At 37.3% G+C, this 20,682-nt stretch overlaps 1 protein-coding gene across 3 annotated transcripts in view; it reads right to left on the minus strand.

Annotated features, from left to right (window-relative positions):
- Positions 1–739: 739 nt before the first annotated feature.
- Positions 740–20,682, minus strand: part of ATP2B1 (ATPase plasma membrane Ca2+ transporting 1) — a 131,159-nt gene continuing 111,216 nt past the window's right edge. The window contains exons 16-22 of one of the 3 annotated variants that reach the window (XM_049783722.1): positions 15,696–15,887; positions 15,016–15,229; positions 14,388–14,599; positions 11,375–11,482; positions 9,584–9,766; positions 9,003–9,116; positions 740–3,998 (exon numbers count right to left, since the gene is read on the minus strand). In XM_049783722.1, the coding sequence (XP_049639679.1) occupies positions 3,687–3,998; positions 9,003–9,116; positions 9,584–9,766; positions 11,375–11,482; positions 14,388–14,599; positions 15,016–15,229; positions 15,696–15,887 (1,335 nt within the window). In that variant the 3' untranslated portion in view covers positions 740–3,686. Of the gene's footprint in view, positions 3,999–8,964; positions 9,117–9,583; positions 9,767–11,374; positions 11,483–14,387; positions 14,600–15,015; positions 15,230–15,695; positions 15,888–20,682 lie in introns of all 3 variants that reach the window. The other 2 variants (XM_049783721.1, XM_049783720.1) reach the window with 2 other exon arrangements.

Here is a 20,682-nt window from a genome sequence, read left to right on the forward strand (position 1 = left end):
CTTACCTGCTGTGCTATGATTCTTACTTAAAAAAAAAAAAGAGACTTGATATAAGAAAAGAACAAGGGAATAATTAAAAGTTAAGCACTGGATCACAAAAATGCTAATACCTTTTGGTAGGAGTTGAATTAAAGAGATCAGCAGCTTTTGGCTTGGACTTTTGGAATCTATGTTATTTATTTTTTTAATGGCTAAAGAAATGAATGATCAGCACTTATATTTAACCTGAAAAATTATTTTAAAAATTATGTGATCTTTGTAACCTCATTGAAGTTAAGAGAATCTTAGGGACTTCCTGAAGTGATTCCAAATCCAGACTTGGGTATTGTTAACAGTTATAAATCACCTTTTCTAAGAGTGTTAGAGATATGCCAGAGACCAATACTGTTAAGCATATATACACATCTATATTGTAATTGCCTGAGACTTTAGAACCATTAATAATAGTCAATGAAAAAGGAATGCTTTCTATCCCTAAAATATTATTATTGGATGGACTGCAGAAATGATCGATTATGTTGTAAGCATTGAACACTGAGGGAGGGAAGCAGACACAGGAATTACATTCCCTCCACATTACATGCACAATCCTGCAGTGTAGAGCACTGCTTCATTGAAACACACATTTTCAATACATTATAGAATTTATAGTCAGAGTTTTGAAATTTCTTGTAGAAGAGAAAAAAATTCCAAAACAGGATGTGGAGATCAACTGAAATATTAAAAAGCGCAGTCCCCATTCAGAAACAGATAAACAGTATATTTATTAAATGAGTTAAGACAAATAAACTTTACAAATAGACAAATAATAAAAGGCTCAGTGGCTAAAATAGATGGTAAGCATCATTGAAAGAAATCAACACCATCACGGTATCTCAGTTGGCTTACATGTGTAAAAAGAAATTTTCAAAGAGCAATTTCACAGAAATGAAGCCGTTTTTTTTTTCTTATAAACAAATCACCATTTCTTGGTTCAAAACTGACATCTGTTATGAAAATTACCATATCACATATTTGTAAGATGACAAGGAGTAACTCATCTTCAAAGTGCAAGAAAGTCTATTTATAACCACAAAAAGGCAATGAAGAGGAGAAAAGGATTTTTAAAAAATATACAAAGATTAAAAACATTTGGGATGCAAAATTAAACATTTTTTTAAGAGGATAAAAGAGAAAAGTGATTGAATTACAGATGCTGATTTCAGCTATACATACTATATAATGGGATCCAAGATCTTTAACAGCTCGCTTGTATTTTTCCTACTTACATAATGCTCTGGAAATTTCTGGTAGAAATTACAGTGTCTCACAGAGGGAAATACATACTAAGCATGTCCTGCTACTACTTCATGGATGTCCTAAGACCCGCTCATGGATTAGGGTGGGTGTAAAAAGCCATTGCCTTAAGTTGAAAAATGAATACTGCAAAAGCTCAATACAAATCCTCCAAAGCACATGCACTTCTAAATCTTTTGGAAATTACATTCATATTTAAGCATAACCAAAATAAAATAAAAACTGAAAACATTTCCCTTTTCTCTATCCCCTATGCCCTGTCGGCTTCTCCAGTTGATAGGGTCAATTTGGAAGAGTTGAAAGGGTTCTTCAAGAGTCGAGTCAATCACCCTCATTTAGGGCAGATAATTTTTTTTTCAAGGTCATGCAGCACATTTATGGCAAAACCAAGACTAGAAATCAGGTTCTGACTTCAAGCCTGGAATGCTTTCCAGCATATCATGCTACCTCTTTATACAGTGTGATTTGCTATAAATACCTGATGAATAAATGTACAATACATATGCTGACAGAGCCAATGTGTTTCAAAGACTTGCAGAAGATAACTGCAAAGGATTGATGGAGAGAAAGTGATTTCCCCCACCCAACAAAAATAATCAAGCACCATCCTTTATGTTTCTTTGCTGGGTCACCATTCCCAGATGTTGAAGTAAGTCCCCCGTAAACTTTTATGTCAGCCTGAGGATTATTTCTCTGGTGGAATCTGTGCCCTAGCACAATGACAGTTTCTAAGTAAAGACAAAGCCAAAGGGAAAAAAAGTGGGAGAGAGGGCAGACAAAGGTTAACACAGCTTATATGTCCAATTGGTCTTGGTTCAGAGATGGGCATTCTAACATATGGTTCACTATTCTATCTAAACATATTTTAGGCCTTCTTAAAACCTTTTTTCCATACATCTCATTTAATCAGTTATTTGGCCACTTAGAAAAATAAATGTATCAAAGAGTGGTCATTCATTAAAAAAAAAAACAGAAGAATCTTTTAGACAAACTAAATTCTATGATAAATGTATTAAAAAGTGAAATTGCCATGGTTTTTGTAATCTCATTTTATCAGGTTTCTGCCAAGGAACTGAAGCAGTTTTTCATGGGGCTGTTACCATCTTGAAACTTATTTCAATTGTGATTAAAGAGAAGTGACTGAGGCACCATATATGTAGAACTGAGTAAAGAAACGGAAATTCCTTTTAAAAAACAACATCGCTGTATATTTATTTAATAAAAGGGCATATTTATTTATGTTACAAACAAGTTTCAAAAACAAAAGAAAAACATGTATGCTTCTATTTATTAACCTTTTTTTTTTTCAAAATGCCAACAGCCCTCATGCTGTATGAAGGTTTCTAAGGATTTATTAGAAAAATCAATACAGTTCACTCACAGTTCACCAAGACACCACTGAACTAACAGGTTGAGACGAAAACAAAAGGGACTAAGGTTCTCTTATAGTTTGATTTAGTTGATTTGCCTGAAATAACAAAAGCATTTCAAGCCTCTTTCATTATGTAGTTGATGTCCTGCATTAAACAATCTACTAAATTCTGAACAAAAGGTTATTAGCAAGTTTTCAAAAAATTTTAAAAATTAAACAGTTGTTTCAAAACCATTAAGTAGTAAATGTATTTAAGAAACTAATTAGGACAGATGCCGTAACTTCATTAGAACACCACTGCTCTTGTTTTTTTGTTTTTTGTTTTTTTAAACAAAGCATTAGTGTTATCTATTTGGCTATTAGTATTAGCAATTTATCTACAATATTTAACAAGGTAAATTGTAGGCAAAAATTTAGTACAGTTTCAATAGAAACACCCCCCCCCCCTTTTTTTCCTGAAAATACAGCAGTATTTGAAGGACTAATTTTTCTCTGCATCAGTTATAAGGAAGCTTCCCACCTATGAACAGGAACAAAAAAAAGTATCTACAAACCTTGTAAACAGATCTGTATCATTTATAAACATAAATAATCCAAATTATTAACAGCCAACAGCAGAAATCAAAGTATCATTTCAATGATCCAGGGCTCTTTGCCTGCTCAACTTTTACCCTTTCCACTCTCCCATCAAGGACTGAGATAAACCAAAGCTCTGCTAAATACACTGCTCAGGACCACTTGCAGGTACTAATGATGATCCACAGGTCAACATATGCCGAGTTACTGTTGATCGGTCAGTTCATTTCTCCCACCCCCCCAAAAAAGCACCCTCAGTCTGGCAGAAAGCTTTGCTTTTTTGTTTTTTAAAAAAATAAATCTACATTCGTACAAGTGTGTCTTCTGTTGAAGTCCAAAGACAAGAATTCAATCTTGTCCGTCACAAGATGTGAAGAGACCCAGTTTCAATTTCAATTTGTTTCTTTACAATACAGCTAGTGTGTTGCTATTCCGCTTACAATCAGAGTGATGTTTCCAAACTATGTAGTGGGCTTCCTGGGGATGAAGAGGTAGCAGACTTGTTCATTTCTATGGTCAGGTGAATCCCGCTGTCGACAGCATTGTTATTTTTGTTGGGAGAGGGTGGAGGACTGGAGTTACGTTTTGTAGGAGCATCATCTTCAGCGTCAGTGTCATCGATAAGGGGGATGTGAGGCTCTGAATCTTCTATCCTAAACTCAGGATGGGTCATAAAGTTGTGAATTGAACTTCTTGATTCCGGCTTTTCTAACCCTTCATATAAAGAACTACGAAATGCATTCACCACTCGAATCTGCAAACATCAGAAAACACAAAAGGATGTCAGCACGCTACTTAGCTCCACTAAAGAAGGGCTCATTTATGAGTTTGAATCCACAAACAGCTAGGGATGAGTGAATCATATTTGCATGTAATGCAGTGGAACTTGCAATACACTGTAAAAAAATGAATATTTTAGTAGGACACTACAGAACAACAAAGCCACATACTCTAAGAATTAAGAGGTAGAGAATTCAAAGTAAGGACTAAGAAACTCTCATTATCACTGGCTCAAAATTTAATAGCCATTTTATAGGATTATTTTTTCCCTAAGAAACAAAAACAAACGAAACAAGAACTTAACCATACACAAGCTTTAGCTAATTTTGTAAAATTAAAAAAAATGTAATTTGGGAAAACAATTCAAATAAGTTAAACGAAGTCAAGCACAGAGGGTTACTATATATCATGCTAGGAATTAGGGGTCACCGACTATGAAAAAGCCAAGCAAATAGAAGCTGTATGCCACAATGAACTTACATCTACCCCACTCTTCCCTTAATTAAAAAAGAAAAACAAAGCTAAAACCCATATATCTATAAAATGCCATTAAACAGCTATAAATATTTGAGTATATGCCATTTTATCTAAGTGTTAATGTTTTTCCTTTGTAAGAGGTTCAAAACAAACAGCACAGTAGAGTTCACTCAGAAACAAGATTTAAACAAAAACGCTCTTAAATTCAGTGAACAATTTTGGGCGATATTCTAGTTTTTATACTAAAATGTATAGTGCAACAATTTCACCTTTCTTAAATCTTTGACATACGATGGAAATTTAATGAGGAATATTAAAAATATACTTGTATATACTGCCAGCACTATCCAATTACCCATTGTCACATATAATTAAAAAAATCAAATAATCAAATTCCTAATACATATTAAAATAAAAACATTAGCTTTTGGTTTGATTCTAAAACATCTTTTCAGCAACGAGGGCTCCATTTACTTATCTGACATCAAGAATGCAGAAAAGGTAGTTACTGAAGTCACAAAGACATACTGCTACCAAACAAACAGCAAGTGGATTTTGAGTGCATTAAAAACAACAATATGTTTATGTTCACTCTCTTTTGTTATTTTTTGGGGTGAGGTCACACTGGGTGGTGTGTGTGGGTGGGTTGTGGAGGGTGGATCACTTGTGTTGGTAGGTGGGAGACCATGTGGTACACAGAAATCAAACTGGAATCAAATGCTTAAAAGACAAGAACCCAAACCAATATATTTTATATATTTACTTTAAGGACATATTGCAGTATAATCAGTTGTTAACACATCCCTATCTATTCTCTCAGGTCTAGTGCATTTGTGATGTGAACATAGGAGTGTATCTTCTCAGTTACTCAGTGCGACTCTGCGACTGATAATCTTGCTGATATAAGCAGATGCAGGACGCCATCACCTCGCAGAAATAAAACTTTGTATTCCTTCACCAACATTTCCCTCTTAGCCCCTCCTCGAGTTCTGCTAAACATGATTCTGCTCTCCTCAGTATAAGTCTGTGGTACCTCATTCTGGGAATTGAACCAAAGGATCCTGCAGAGTTGTGGGCACTTAAGTGTTCACTACATTCAGTATGACCAAGATAAAGAATCAACCACAATATTCAAGATGAATGCATAGATAAGGAAAACATGCTATATACATATAAATGCAAAATTACCTAGCATTAAAATGAAAACCTTGGTATTTACCCTCCTCTTTTTTTTTTGTTTTTTTTTTGTTTTTGGGCCACACCAGGTGACGCTCAGGGGTTACTCCTGGCTAGGCGCTCTAAAATTGCTCCTGGCTTGGGGAACCATATGGGATGCCGTGGATCAAACTGAGGTCTGTCCTGGGTCAGTCGTGTGGAAGGCAAATGCCCCACCACTGCGCTATCATGCCAGCCTCATCAAATGCCCTTTCTTAAAAAGCTCTCCAAGTTGTCTTCTCAGACTTCTCCAGGCTGTCTGCAGAAAACCAATCCTCCCAACTGCTACCAAGTCCTTTATGCAGAGAAAAGAGTAGTAACGCAGGGAGGAAACAGCTTTCCTCAACTACAAAATGGTACCTGGCAACAGTGCCTGCCTTATAGAGGATTATTATGGAGATAAAATGAGAAAAGACAACTTGAGAATGGTGTAAAATTCTGAAGGATCAAGGAAAAGAAAAAAGAATCTGAAAGTGAAAAACCATGGCCTATCCCACCTTCAAAAGTCTCAGAAAACTGAGGCTGGAGAAAAAGTACAGTGAGTAGGGTGCTTGCCCTGCATATGGCTGACCCAGATTAGATCTCAGGCATCCATTATAGTTCTCCATGCACCACCATGAGATTCTTGAGTGCAGGGCCAGGAGTAACCCCTGAGTGACAGTGAGTGTGGCCCCCAAACCAAAAATAGTGTATGCTGATAGGTAAAGCAGATGCCATAAACTACCTAGCAGTGGCAGATTCAGTAAAGGGCAGATACTTCAATTCATTCAGGATTAAGTTTATCAGGCTCCTTCTAGGAGACAAACAAATAAGCTTATATCCACTCCAGACTTTGTCATTTTATTTCTCTTTCAGCACTAAAATCACATCATTGATGTCTGTTTTTTTGAACTGATAAAATTTTAGTTGGGGTGGGAGTGTAGCTGGCGCAATGGTGTGCCCATGGTGTTAGGGGTCATCCCTCATCCCTGGGTAGTATTGCGGAGATCAAACTGGGGTGGGAATTCCAAGTGTTCAGTCCACTGATATTTCTTTCTGATCTTTTATCTGGTAAATTCTATCATGTATTATTTTGGGATTAAGTTCCTTTAGGGAATTTCCCTCATTATCCCAAGGTGGTTGAAGAACTCTACCTTAGTTAGCATCCTGCCTCTTTATGATGCAGACATTCCCAACTGTCCACTGGGTTCCTGTATTAGATTACAAGACTTAGAAGTCCTGTGACTGTGCCTCAGCACCTAGGAGGATACCACAAGTATCTGCAGACAGTCAGTGACACAACACAGCTGGAAGGTGATGAAAGGCCCTGATTTCTAAGAAAAGCTTCAAGTCCATGGAAATAAGGATGAGGAAGGCAAAAGACATTTACTATCCTGGGTACAGGGCCAGGTAATTTATATTTACTGCCTTGTTCAAGTAAGTAGTACAGGATAGTGGTTTTTTTTGTTTGTTTGTTTGTTTTTGTTTTTGTTTGTTTTACACAAAGCCTTTTGAATTTTATTCTTTTCCTTGGGTTAAGGATCATCTTAACACGCATGCATTTAAAAGAGGATGAGGACTTCAAACTGTCTGAGCAGACATTAGATATACACAGGGGGTTGAAAATTCTTATTAAAAAAATAGAAACTGCAGTGGTAGATCAATAGTTTTAAAAAACAAAATTCTAATCTGTCCATGTAAGTAAACTGAACATTCCTTCTAAGAGGATTGTCTTCAGAGCATTTTTCTGCACTTGGCTGCCTGTCCAGTGGCTATGCTCACTGACAGTTTGCCTATCTGTAAACTGTAAGTGAGCTGTTCTTCCTGCTATAAATATTAAAATAATAAGGGGCCAGAGTGATAGCATAGCTGGTAGGGTATTTATTTGCACTGGGTGACCCTGGTTCAATCCTTGGCATCCCATATGGCTCCCCAGAACCACCAGGAGTGATTCATAGTGTGGAGCCAGGAAAAAACCCCTGAGCATTGCTGGGTTCAAACAATGCCCTTTCATCTGCAACCAAATAAAGGCTCTGAAAACAGATAGGCACTGAAAAAACTGCCCTCAAATAGCCAAAATTCGTTCTCTTCCCAGTTTCTCATAGTTCTCAAGTCCCTACATGTCTATCCTTTCCAGAAGAAAAGGATAGGAAGATCTCTGTGTAAATACAAATTTCAGCCTACATCTTATGACAAAGTTCAGAAGTGGGAAGAGTAGAGGAAGAGATAGGTTTTATCTTTAGGGTTACTGAAAAGTCACCATAAAAGTTAAGACCCTAGGGGCCGGAGAGATAACATGGAGGTAGAGTGTTTGCCTTGCATGCAGAAGGATGGTGGTTCGAATCCCGGGATCCCATATGGTCCCCCGACCCTGCCAGGAGCAATTTCTGAGCATAGAGTCAGGAGTAACCCCTGAGCGCTGCCAGGTGTGACCCAAAAACCAAAAAAAAAAAAAAACCAAAAAAAAAACCCTCTAAATCAGCTATGGCAATAAGCTTATAAATCTGAAAGAAAAACTTGTTATTTAGTCAACTATTAGAGTTCAATCATTCATTGTATACATTCCCTAATTCTTTTAAAATAGTACTTTTCTTACCTAGGATAGAAATTTTGGTTAAATTGATTATATTAACATCCATAAAACTCTAAACTTATAGAGAACTTAAGATTTAAAAGAACCCCTTTCAAAAATGTGGTAGGTTGGGGGGACCAAAAAAAAAAAAACAAACAAAAAAACAAAAAACAAAAAACAGCAACTAGGTTAAAATGGCAAATAAATGTTTCCGTACTGGTAAATTTTACTTAAGGTACTACCTTATTTCATAAACTGAATTAAATTAATACGCTAAATTCACTTTCAGTTTTGCAAAGACAATCTTCTGGGTCCTGTTGGATCAGTTTCAAATCACATGCTCCCAGAAACCATGCAGTATAAACACAGGCAAAGGCATATACTCAAAAATTTATAGTAGTTTCACAAGTTCTAAACTACAATTTTAATTCCCCTTGTTAACGACTATGAGTCGGCTCACGGATTTTAATATCTGATCTTTGGCTGCAATTGTTCCGCCTGTTAAGAACCTAATCCCGCTTAAGAAATCAAACAACAACAATGACAAACACTGTAAGGTCTCAAATCCACTTTACGAAAAAGAAAGCTTTATGAAAAGCCTGAACGATGAATTTCGACATTAAGGAGAAAATGAGGAACGTTAGGTGTGTGGAGGAGGAAATGTTAATTTCATGCACTTAGGAACACACACTCACACCCCACAGTAGTAGAAGCAGTAGAAGAGGAAAACACTACATGTGTAGGGGTAGAAATATTTGTTACATCATGATGCTGGCTGGCGATGGAGGGTTGCCGCCTTAGAGCCCCCTGAATGGAACTTCCACTCTGGAAAGCATTCACTACATCCATCTGCAAGGAATCAGAGATTGTGACAGCGAGCTCAGCGAGAAAGAGATAGAGAGAGAACAAGAGAAAGGACCATTCCATCTAGCAACATATAAAAAGGCATGAAAAAGGCACTTTTTTCTTTTCTTTTTCTTTCTTTCTTTCTTTTTTTTTAATAAAAAACAAGAGCAGATAAATAGGCAAGAGGAGCATTTTGAGATGAAGGTGGGGAGTGGGGGGAAAGCTAGGAAAAAAGTTGCTTAGGGGTATCTAGAAAGTCTTTCCTGATGGATTTAAACTTTCACTCATTCCAGGCACCAGAACTATTTTATTTTGCAAAGAATTTAAGTTTGGTGGGTAGGGAAGGCTAGAAAGGAAGCGCCAAAGAGTACATTCACCCCCTCCACCCCCAAAAGGGGCAAAAGCCCTCAGCTCCTGGACACTACCCCCCTGCTCCCCAACACAGCTCCTACCTCAATACCAGGCCATACCTGCGTCTGGATTCGGTTCAGACCTCTAAACCACAAGATCTGGCCACGCCGCAACTCCCGCTCAGCATGATCAATTTCCTCTACGTCTTCTGCTAACTCCTCCTCAGGTATTTCCTCTTTCTGTGTTCCGTGGCCAGCTTCTTTGAGGAATTTTAAACGGCTAGTTGGAATTGTTGAAATAAGCTACAATACAGGGGAAAGATCTTAGAAGTAAATCATACCAATGTCAATTAAACCGACCATGGCTTTCATCTAAAAGGTCTGAACACTGCCAACATTGTCAATAAAGCCAAGAGATCCTGGCCCCCCAGGCAAGCCGTCCTTTCTGGCATGTTGTCTTCTCTTAACCACGCAAAAGACTGAAGTGTGAAAGGTACAGAGTTTTCTTGAGTGGAAAAAACCTTTTTCTTTCATATTTTAAAATGAGCCATTCAAGACAATCCATCCATTATGCAACCATGCCTGTATTTATCAATTACTCTTGTACCCAAACAAAAGAGGTAGGTAAGTCTCACTGGATACAAAACAAGGTGCTATTCATTAGGGCTGTCAAAATTCAATGAGAACAGACCAAACTTAAAAAAAATCTTTAAGGCTAGACAGAAAATCATTGATTATTAAACTTGACTTTACAAAAATTTAACTCTTGAAAATAATATTAACACGGATTGAGAAAGAAACCAAACAGGAAGAGCTACATGGAAACATACAGGCCACCCAAAGGACCCAAGAAATACGTTATCGTTTGTAAGGGTTAGTAGCCAATCCCTCAAGTGCTGGGGTTCCTCAGGAGAGAGAGAGAGAGATGCTGTCATATGCACAACTGTTCAGGGTACATACACCTAGGCCAACCACCTCATTTCACAAAAGTGAACAAGCTCTAGACCTTTGGTCTTTTGCTCACTTAAAGTAGGCTTACTCTACTGAGGCATAGAGCAACAGCAGAAGGCAAAACGTGCCTGAATTTCCTCTTCCTCAAATCAGTCAGGCTGCTTTTGGAGGCAGTGGGGCTCTATATGACCTATGAGGGAACACTGAAATAATTGTGTGGCACAAGAAAAAAAAAGGTGGGCTAAATTTGGATCCTGCTTAGAAGATGTCAAAGAGGTCTTCACAAGTGAGTCAGAGAAGCCTCAGAACCTAAAAGTAGAATTTGAAAATAGATAGAAGGCACAAAGAGACAGCGGTAAAGGAAACCTGAAAGTTTAGCCTGACTGATTTGCAGGACTCGAGGAATGAATTTGCTCAAACAAGTAACACTGTGACTTAGGTTGTTAATGTTCATTCGTAAAAATGTATAATGCACATGATTACCACTTAGCTTAAATTAATGACATACACATGTAAGGCAGCTGTCTATAGTAATAATAAATTGTAGCTCATTTTTCAGGAATTGTACTTTATACTCACTATTAATAACATTCAATCCTAATACTCAGTGATATATATTCAGTGGAAATATTATTACTTGTATGGGAACATCCCCCAAGAAAACAGAAACAATATTTTTTCATTAAATAAAAACTTACATTTTCTTTCATCCTCACCAGTTATCAATTTATTATAATTATTATAAAATAATTTGAAAAGACAATCTATATAAATTTTTTAAATAAATGCATAAGAATTATGCATATTAGAATTATCTTGAATTAATGATCTCTTGGCACCCAAAATAGTTAAACATCTAGAATCAAGTAAATAGAATCTATTAAAGAAAATACATACCAGTAACTTAAAAAAAAATCAGTTAAGATTTGAACAACAAAAAAAAAATGATGAGAATTTTACCTGGCCCCAGAGTAACGTTCCCATTCCCAGGAATATTGACCAGAGCCACTGCTCTATTGAGAGTTCAGAACAACTGAAAGGTTTTCCACCAAATTGCACGATTATTATCTGGAGAGATAATCAACAGTACACTTATTGAAATCTTAAAATTTCAAATCATCAAATTTTAAGAACTACCCCGAAACTAATGCCGAACAATTGCTGTTCTCATGAGTAACGATCATAGATACACTCTAGCTGAAAATAAGACAAATGAGATAAGTAAAACCTTGCCTCAAATTTTAAATACATATATTTTTAAAACTATGCTTATGAAAAAAAATTGACAAGAAAATAAGACTATTTTTAATCCACATACCTAGAGTTATGTTATTTTTTTTTAATAATTCTTTGAACAATTTCACATTTCTAGGAACAAAAGATAAAGACACACATGTATGTGTACATTACTTAAAAAGGACTTTCATTATTTTTGTTTTCCTGCTACTTATCTGTTTGTTTCTAGTTAGCATTTAGATACTAGGACAAATAGAGCTATAGAGGAAGAGAAACCATTTGCAAAGTTCTAGGGAAGACTACTAAGAGCTACTTAGAAATTTGGTCCCCATCCAAAGGAGAGAGAAATCCAAGGAGAAGCATAAATAACATTCGTAATACAGAGTTCAAGACTCCTTAGTCAATTATTTTAAAATAATTTTTATTGACCAAAGTGAATTACAAATCTCTCACAGTAATATTTTAGGAACATAGTGCTTAATCACTTTATAAACAAAAAATACCCAAAAAACCAAATAACAGGAGCTGGGCTGAAATGGCCTGGAAATGGCCCGGAATTGTCCCGGGATTAGTGTGGGGACACAGCCTGATGGACAGTGATGCTCAGGGCACACCAGGGCCATACACGGTGGTGCTGAAGTGGGAAGAGTGGGGCATATGGTAAAAGGGTTCAAATCAGCATTGCAAACACTAAGATGTGTTTTACCAAGTAAGCTATCTCCTTGGTCTGCCCTCCTCCTTCTTATTTTAAAGGAGAAATAATGATTCTACCATGATTAATTTGGCTTCGTAAAAACTTTCATTTTACATCTGGAAGATGAAACTAAAATTCTTTTTAAGGGCTTCTAAAAAGAAAATAGCAAGCTTCCACATTCTTTAACACGTACCTTAAAACAATGTTAACACTATAGAATTGTGTGACCTAAGTGTGCTAAAGCACTTCCTCACTGTGATGAGGAATTTAGCATTTAAAACATCTTTTTAATTTACAGAGCTGGAGTAAATGAGGTTCACCAATTTTCTAGTAACTAGTGTTTCTTAAAAAACTGAGTTGGTCATTTAAATGAACATAAAGGCAGTTGCCAATTCAAGGCACTAAGAAATGCTTCATAATCATGACATGATCTAATGTAATTATCCCTTGTTTATGAAAAAATACAACATTTTACATAAAAGAAGCATCTCTTGGTCTGACCTCAGAAGCACTAGATTTGATTATGTTACAAATCTCTACAGGGTAAACGGAACTGGCAATGTTTCCTAAACTTAAAGATATTGTTGTTCATGTGATGTGAAAAGAACAGTCGTGTCTTAATTGCTTTCCAGTAGGAAAGTGTATTAGTTATAGACTGCCTGGTCAAAGACCACATTCTGAGTAGCATGGGTGCTTTTTTTGTAAGGCTCTGAAGAGTAATACCTGGCAGTGTTTGGGTATACAGCCTTGGGTTAGAAACAAGTCATCAACTTTGTTCTTCGAAAGATAGTGATGTTTTTGCATTTCTCATCTCATATAATAAGATAAGATAAAATGAGCCATGGGGGGGTGGGTGGGACAACATGGGTTGGCTTGTGTTATATGGCAGTGCTCAGAAGCTATTTCTGGATCTGTGATCAGGGGAGGACCATATGTGGTTCTATGAAACTGAACCACAGGATCATTGGTACACAAGGCAAAACATGTTAACCCTTATATGGTCTCCCTAGCCCTGAAATAGTCCATTTTTATAGGAATTACAAGTTATAATTTTAACATTATGAGTAGTAAATTCTTATACATTTTTAAATATTTCCAGAAACTACCTGGATAATGTTTTTCCTAAATTTTAAAGAAGCTGAAACTAAGGTAGAAAGGGCTTTTACAAAACAGTAATTTTGAGTTTTGCTATCCACAGTACCAAAAGTATATGTTAATGAAATTTTTTACAATTCTTAGGTCTTCATTTGGAAGCAAGTACTGTTACTGTTTGACTCCAAATATTGGAAAAATCCCATTTTAAACATTTCAAGTGCTTTTGGAGTTCATATAGTCTTCCAGTATTGCTTTCAGATTCTATTACTAACAAGCATTTGCACAGGAGAGTACTGAAGAATCCAAGGGGATATAAAAACATAAGCATCGTACACAAAGGCATATCAATCATTACAATGCAAAAGGTTTCTTACTTTTTCCTTTTTCTAGTGACTTCTAGAAAAATGAGAAAAACTTCATCCTCTCTTGTCTCATCTCAAATCTACTATTGTACCATTTCTTTATTCCCTTTTCTGTCATGTTTTAAAACTATGACAAGATGAAAACGAGTACACACCAACTCAGGATACAGCTGTTAGAAGGACTTGGATTAAAAATTATTTACAAACCTTTTATTGCAGATCAACTACTGTAAATTGCTAAACTGTTAAGGCAGAATACAAATACAAATACAACGAACTTCAAAGGAAACATTTATGAAGTACAAAGATCAAAACTGAGGCACCACAGCCATACGTAGAGCTAGTAGTGCAAATAAAACAGTATTAATTAATAAATACATGCTTCTTACATGGACTTTTGAGGTAAGGTGCAGATCATACTTACAGTTATAAAAAAAGATGTTTATAAGATGCCAACAGAGCAGTATAATGAAGTTCCTCTCTGTCCCACCAAGGTTATCAAGAAACTTCTAGAACAAGACACCTGCTTACCTAATGTCCTCCATATAATAACCAAGTTTGAAATGATCTTTTTCCAGTTACCCACCTGTATCACAAAAGTGCCTAGTACAATTGTGCAGAAGATGGCATTATTAAAGATTCCTTCAAACACATTTCTTTCACCGTGAATTTTCCGGGCATTTATTTCGTTGAAAAGTTGCATGAGCACAAAGGTATTAAAAACAATAGTGTAATGTTCTGAAGGGGGAGCATGCAAAGGAGCGTTTCTTCCACTGTCAATATCAAAAAACTTTTCTCCTGTAAGAATAAAAAAATGACTGTTTTTGTACTTATCATATAAAATAAAATTACCAGGAAGAAAAATAACAAAACATAGCCAGATACTTGACTTCAAAACATACAGAATTAAAAGGGACCTAGGAATTTTCTTGTCCAACTCTCTTGTTTTATGGATAAGGAAGTTAAATGACCCATAGATATACTGATATCTTCAGATGGCAAATCTAAGCTGGTGGTAGACAAGAGATGGACTTACATCCTGTTCCTTCCTTCAACAATTTTTCATAATCCTGTGTTGACTAATGAGACAATTCAAGATAAATGGGAAGTCAAGAAACAAATTTACATTATTTGAAAACTTCTAAGAATAAAATATTGTAATATTAAAATTACTTAGCTAGACAAAACAGCCTTGGTAGGCAGGGAAAGCTTACCAGCAAACAACAGAGTAAAGACTACTACAAGCTGATAGAATGCATGGCCCAAAATGTTCTTCATCATTGTGCGAGAGATGAGAGGCTTATTGCGGCCGTACGGTTTCCGGAGTAAGAGAGACTCTGTGGGTGGCTCAGTGGCCAGTGCCAAGGAAGCCAGCGTGTCCATTATAAGGTTCACCCAGAGCATCTGCACAGCTTTAAGTGGAGAATCCTAGAAAAGACAGTTTTCCTAATAGAAATTCACATCTCTTCAAAAACTCAGCAGTTTCCTGACAGTCTTAAAGAACTGATAAGTAAAAGTTGGAGAACAGAATCGTGTTTCCTTAGGAACTATTCTAGAATATCTGGCTTTACTTCGAAAAAGGCAGGCTATACTTGCCTTTTCTGGAAAAGAGACCAGTTTGTGGGGTTGGGGGATAGTTCAATAGTTAGGGTGCCTGCCTGGCAAATACCACACCCAGATTCTTTTTTCTGCTCCCACTGGGACCCCCAATATTAATTGTTAAGTCTAGCTTGGGAGGCTCCAGCACTGCAGAGCATGAGCAGCAGGATATCTAAGGGCTCTTGTGCTGAATCAAAAGGTCAGGGGTGCCCCAGATCACCTGAGCATCATCTGGGAGGCCCATCCCCAATCTTTCCATAAAACACAAGTTTCATGAAACAAATTGTCAACCTACTTGAGTAATACAGGCACCTGTGAATGCGACAATCACTGCCACCACGTTGACCGTGAGCTGAAACTGCAGGAACTTGGAGATGCTGTCGTAGACATTTCGCCCCCACATCACGGCTTTAACAATACTCGTAAAGTTGTCATCGGTGAGGATAATATCAGAGGCTTCTTTTGCCACGTCAGTTCCCGCAATGCCCTAGTGAAGGAAACTCAGAGAATCAGTCTCTGTGTTTAAGACATGACTAACAACTATACACAAGGATAACTTAAAAAAAAAAAAAAACACATATTGAGGGCCAATTTAGTTTATTCTAACTTTTCTCTTGATTTATCTTAGCAGAAACAGAACATAATGAAGGTGTTAAAGGTAAAAGCTTACAATGGTTTCAAGGGCCAGTGACAGATCATTGATAGATTACATGCCTCACATCTTCAATGCCCTGGGTATAATCCCTAACACTTTTTTTTTTTTTAAGTTTTTGGGTCACACCCGGCAGTGCTCAGGGGTTTGGCTCTCCGCTCAGAAATCACCCCTGGAAGGCATGGGGGAACCATATGGGATGTTGGGATTCAAACTACCGTCCTTCTGCATGCAAGGCAATGTCCTACCTCCATGCTATCTCTCCGGCCCAGCAGTAGTATATTTTTAAACACAGGTATATACGTTTCTTAGCTATTTCTTACTATTTTTTTTAATATTTTTTCCATTTTTTTCTTTATTTAAATATCTTGATTACATAAATGATTGTGATTAGGTTTCAGTCAGGTAAAGAACCCCCATGCAACCAGTGCAACATTCCCACCACCAATGTCCCAAATCTCCCTCCATCCCACCCCACCCCCACCTGTATTCCAGACAGGCTTTCCAGTTCCCTTATTCATTCACATGATTATGGTAGTTCTCTGTGTTATTTCCATAGCGTACTCACCACTCTTTGTGGTGAGCTTCATGAAGTGAGCTGGTGTTCCAGCCCTCCTCTTGTCTGAGGATTGTTACAAAAATGACTTTTATTATTCTTAAAACCCATAGATGAGTGACACTATTCTGCATCTCTCACTCTCCCTCTGACTTATTTCACTCAGCATGATAAGATTCCATGTACATCCATGTATAGGAAAATTTCATGACTTCATCTCTCCTGACGGCTGCATAATATTCCATTGTGTATATGTACCATAGTTTCTTTAGCCATTCGTCTGTTGAAGGGCATCTTGGTTGTTTCCAGAGCCTGGCTATTGTGAATAGTGCTAAAATAAATATAGGAACGAGAAAGGGGTTTTTGTATAGTATTCTTGTGTTCTTAGGGTATATCTCTAGAAGTGGAATAGCTGGGTCGAATGGGAGCTCAATTTCCAGATTTTGGAGGAATCTCCATATCGCTTTCCATAGAGGTTGGACTAGACGGCATTCCCACCAGCAGTGGATAAGAGTTCCTTTCTTTCCACATCCCCGCCAGCACTAATTGTTCTCATTCTTTGTGATGTGCGCCAATCTCTGCGGTGTGAGGTGGTATCTCATCGTTGTTTTGATTTGCATCTCCCTGATGATTAGTGACGAGGAGCATTTTTTCATGTGCCTTTTGGCCATTTGTATTTCTTTTTTTTTATCAAAGTGTCTGTTCATTTCTTCTCCCCATTTTTTTTTTATGGGATTAGATGTTTTTTTCTCGTAAAGTTCTGAAAGTGCCCTGTATATTTTGGATATTAGCCCCTTATCTGAAGGGTGTTGGGTGAATAGTTTCTCCCACTTGGTGGGTGACTCTTGTATCCTGGGCACTATTTCTTATGAGGTGCAGAAGCTTCTCAGTTTAATGTATTCCCATCTGTTGATCTCTGCTTCTACTTGTTTGGAAAGTGCAGTTTCCTCCTTGAAGATGCCTTTAGTCTCAATGTCATGAAGTGTTTTACCGACGTGTTGTTCTATATACCTTATGGTATCAGGTCTGATATCAAGGTCTTTAATCCATTTGGATTTTACCTTCGTACATGATGTTAACTGGGGGTCTACGTTCGCTTTTTTGCAAGTGGCTAACCAGTTCTGCCAGCACCACTTGAAGAGATTTTCCCTGCTCCACTTAGAATTTCTTGCTCCTTTGTCAAAACTTAGGTAATTGTATGTCTGGGGAACGTTCTCTGAGAACTCAAGCCTATTCCACTGATCTGAGGGTCTGTCTTTAGTCCAATACCATGCTGTTTTGAGAACTATTGCTTTGTAGTACAGTTTAAAGTTAGGGAAAGTAATGCCTCCCATTTTCCTTTTCGCAAGGAGTGCTTTAGCTATTCGAGAGTGTTTATTGTTCCAGATGAACTTCATAAGTGTTGATCCACTTCTTTGAAGAATGTCATGGGTATTTTTAAGGGGATCACATTAAATCTGTATAATGCTTTGGGGATTATTGCCATTTTAATGATGTTAATCCTGCCAATCCATGAGCACGGTATGTGTTTCCATTTCCGTGTGTCCTCTCTTATTTCTTGGAGCAGGGCTTTATAGTTTTCTTTGTATAGGTCCTTCACTTCTTTGGTCAAGTTGACTCCAAGATATTTGAGTTTATGTGGCACTATTGTGAATGGGATTGCCTTGCTGACTTCCATCTCTTCCCTATCATTATTGGTATATAAAAAGGCCATTGATTTCTGTAAGTTGATTTTGTAGCCTGCCACCTTGCTATATGAATCTATTGTTTCTAGAAGCTTTTTGGTAGTCTTCAGGGTTTTCTAAGTAGAGTATCATGTTGTCTGCAAACAATGAGAGCTTGACTTCTTCCTTTCCTATCTGGATTCCCTTGATATTTTTCTTGCCTGATCACTATAGCAAGAACTTCCAGTACTATGTTGAAGAGGAGTGGTGAGAGTGGACAGCCTTGTTTTGTACCAGAATTTAGAGAAAAAGGCTTTTAGTTTTTCTCCATTGAGGATAATATTTGTCATTGGCTTGTGGTAGGTGGCTTCAACTAGATAGAGAAAGGTTCCTTCCATTCCCATCTTGCTGAGAGTTTTGATCAAGAATGGGTGTTGGACCTTATCAAATGCTTTCTCTGCGTCTATTGATATGATCATGTGATTTTTATTTTTCTTCTTGTTGATGTTGCGTTGATGTTGATAGATTTACGGATGTTAAACCATCCTTGTATTCCTGGGATGAAACTACTTGGTCGTAGTGTATGATCTTCTTGATGATGCATTGGATCCTATTTGCCAGGATTTTGTTGAAGATCTTTGCATCAGCATTCATCAGGGATATTGGTCTGTAATTTTCTTTTTTGGCAGCGTCTCTGTCTGGTTTTGGTATCAAGGTGATGTTGGCTTCATAAAAGCTGTTTGGGATGTTCCCGTTTTTTCAATTTCATGGAAGAGCTTGGCTAGGATTGATAGTAGCTCCTCTTGAAAGATTTGAAAAATTTATTAGGAAATCCATCTGGGCCTGGGCTTTAATTTTTGGGCAGATATTTGATTAGTTTCAATTTCCTCAGTAGTGATGGGGGTGTTTAGATATGCTACATCCTCCTTACCTAAATGTGGAATGTTATAAGTGTCCAAGAATTTTTCCATTTCTTCTAGGTTCTCATGTTTAGTAGCATAAAGTTTCTCAAAGTAGTCTCTGATTACCCTTTGGATCTCTGCAATGTCTGTCGTGATCTCCGCCTTTTCATTTCTAATACAGGTTATCAGATTTCTCTCTCTCTCTCTCTCTCTCTCTCTCTCTCTCTCTCTCTCTCTCTCTCTGTGAGTTTTGCCAATGGTCTATCAATCTTGTTTATTTTTTCAAAGAACCAACTTCTGCTTTCGTTGATCTTTCGGATTGTTTTTTGGTTTTCCACTTCACTGAGTTCTGCTTTCAGCTTTGTTATTTCCTTCTGTCTCCCTATTTTTGGTTACTTTTGTTGGTCATTTTCTAATTTTTTGGGCTGCATCATTAAGTTATTCAGGTATACCCCTTCTTCCTTCCTGATGTGTGTTTGTAGAGCTATAAATTTTCCTCTCAGGACCGCTTTTGCTGTGTCCCATAGATTCTGGCAGTTTGTGTTTTCATTATCATTTGTTTCCAGGAACGTTTCGATTTCCTTTTTTTTTTAATAATATAATTTTTATTTTGATCATAGTGGCTTACATACTGTTGACAATAATATTTTAGGTACATATTTACATAAAATCAGGGGGGATTCCCATCACCAAACTGTCCTCCCTACACCTCTGTTTTTGTCCTACCTCCCATATCCTCTTCCCTCACCCCCAGGGTTGCTAGAATATGTGGTCCCCTCTGTATCTAGCCTACTACTTGTTAGTCTTGCACCTATTTTCGAATTCCTTTTTGATTTCATCTCGGACCCACTGGTTGTTCAGTAGCAGGGTTTTTAATTTCCAATTGTTAAAGTTTTTCTTCTGTGTGGCTTTGTAGTTCACAACTAATTTCAGAGCCTCGTGGTCAGCAAAGGTAGCCTGCAAGATTTCTATCCTCTTGATTTTATGGAGGTATGTTCTATGTGTCAGCATGTAGTCTATCCTGGAGAATGACCCATGTACATTGGAAAAGAATGTGTATCCAGGTTTTTTGGGATGGAGTGTCCTATACATATCGACTTGTCCTCTTTCTTCCATAACTCTTTTCAGGGCTAATATGTTTTTGTTGGGTTTTAGTCTGGTTGACCTATCAAGTGTTGACAGGGCCGCGTTGAGGTCTCCCACAATTATTGTGTTATTATTGATGTCTTCTTTCGGATTTGTCAGTAATTGTATTAGATAATTTGCTGGTCTCTCATTGGGTGCATATATGTTTAATAGTCCGATTTCTTCCTGTTGCACATATCCCTTGATTAGTACATAGTGTCCATCTTTGTCCCTTACCACTTTTCTGAGTATAAAGTTGGTGCCATCAGATATTAATATGGCCACCCCAGCTTTTTTGTTTGTTTGTTTGTTTTTGGGCCACACCCATTTGAGGCTCAGGGGTTACTCCTGGATATGTGCTCAGAAATCGCCCCTGGCTTGGG

The sequence above is a fragment of the Suncus etruscus genome, chromosome 11 (assembly GCF_024139225.1).
Source record: "Suncus etruscus isolate mSunEtr1 chromosome 11, mSunEtr1.pri.cur, whole genome shotgun sequence".
In the NCBI taxonomy this organism is placed as follows: domain Eukaryota; kingdom Metazoa; phylum Chordata; class Mammalia; order Eulipotyphla; family Soricidae; genus Suncus; species Suncus etruscus.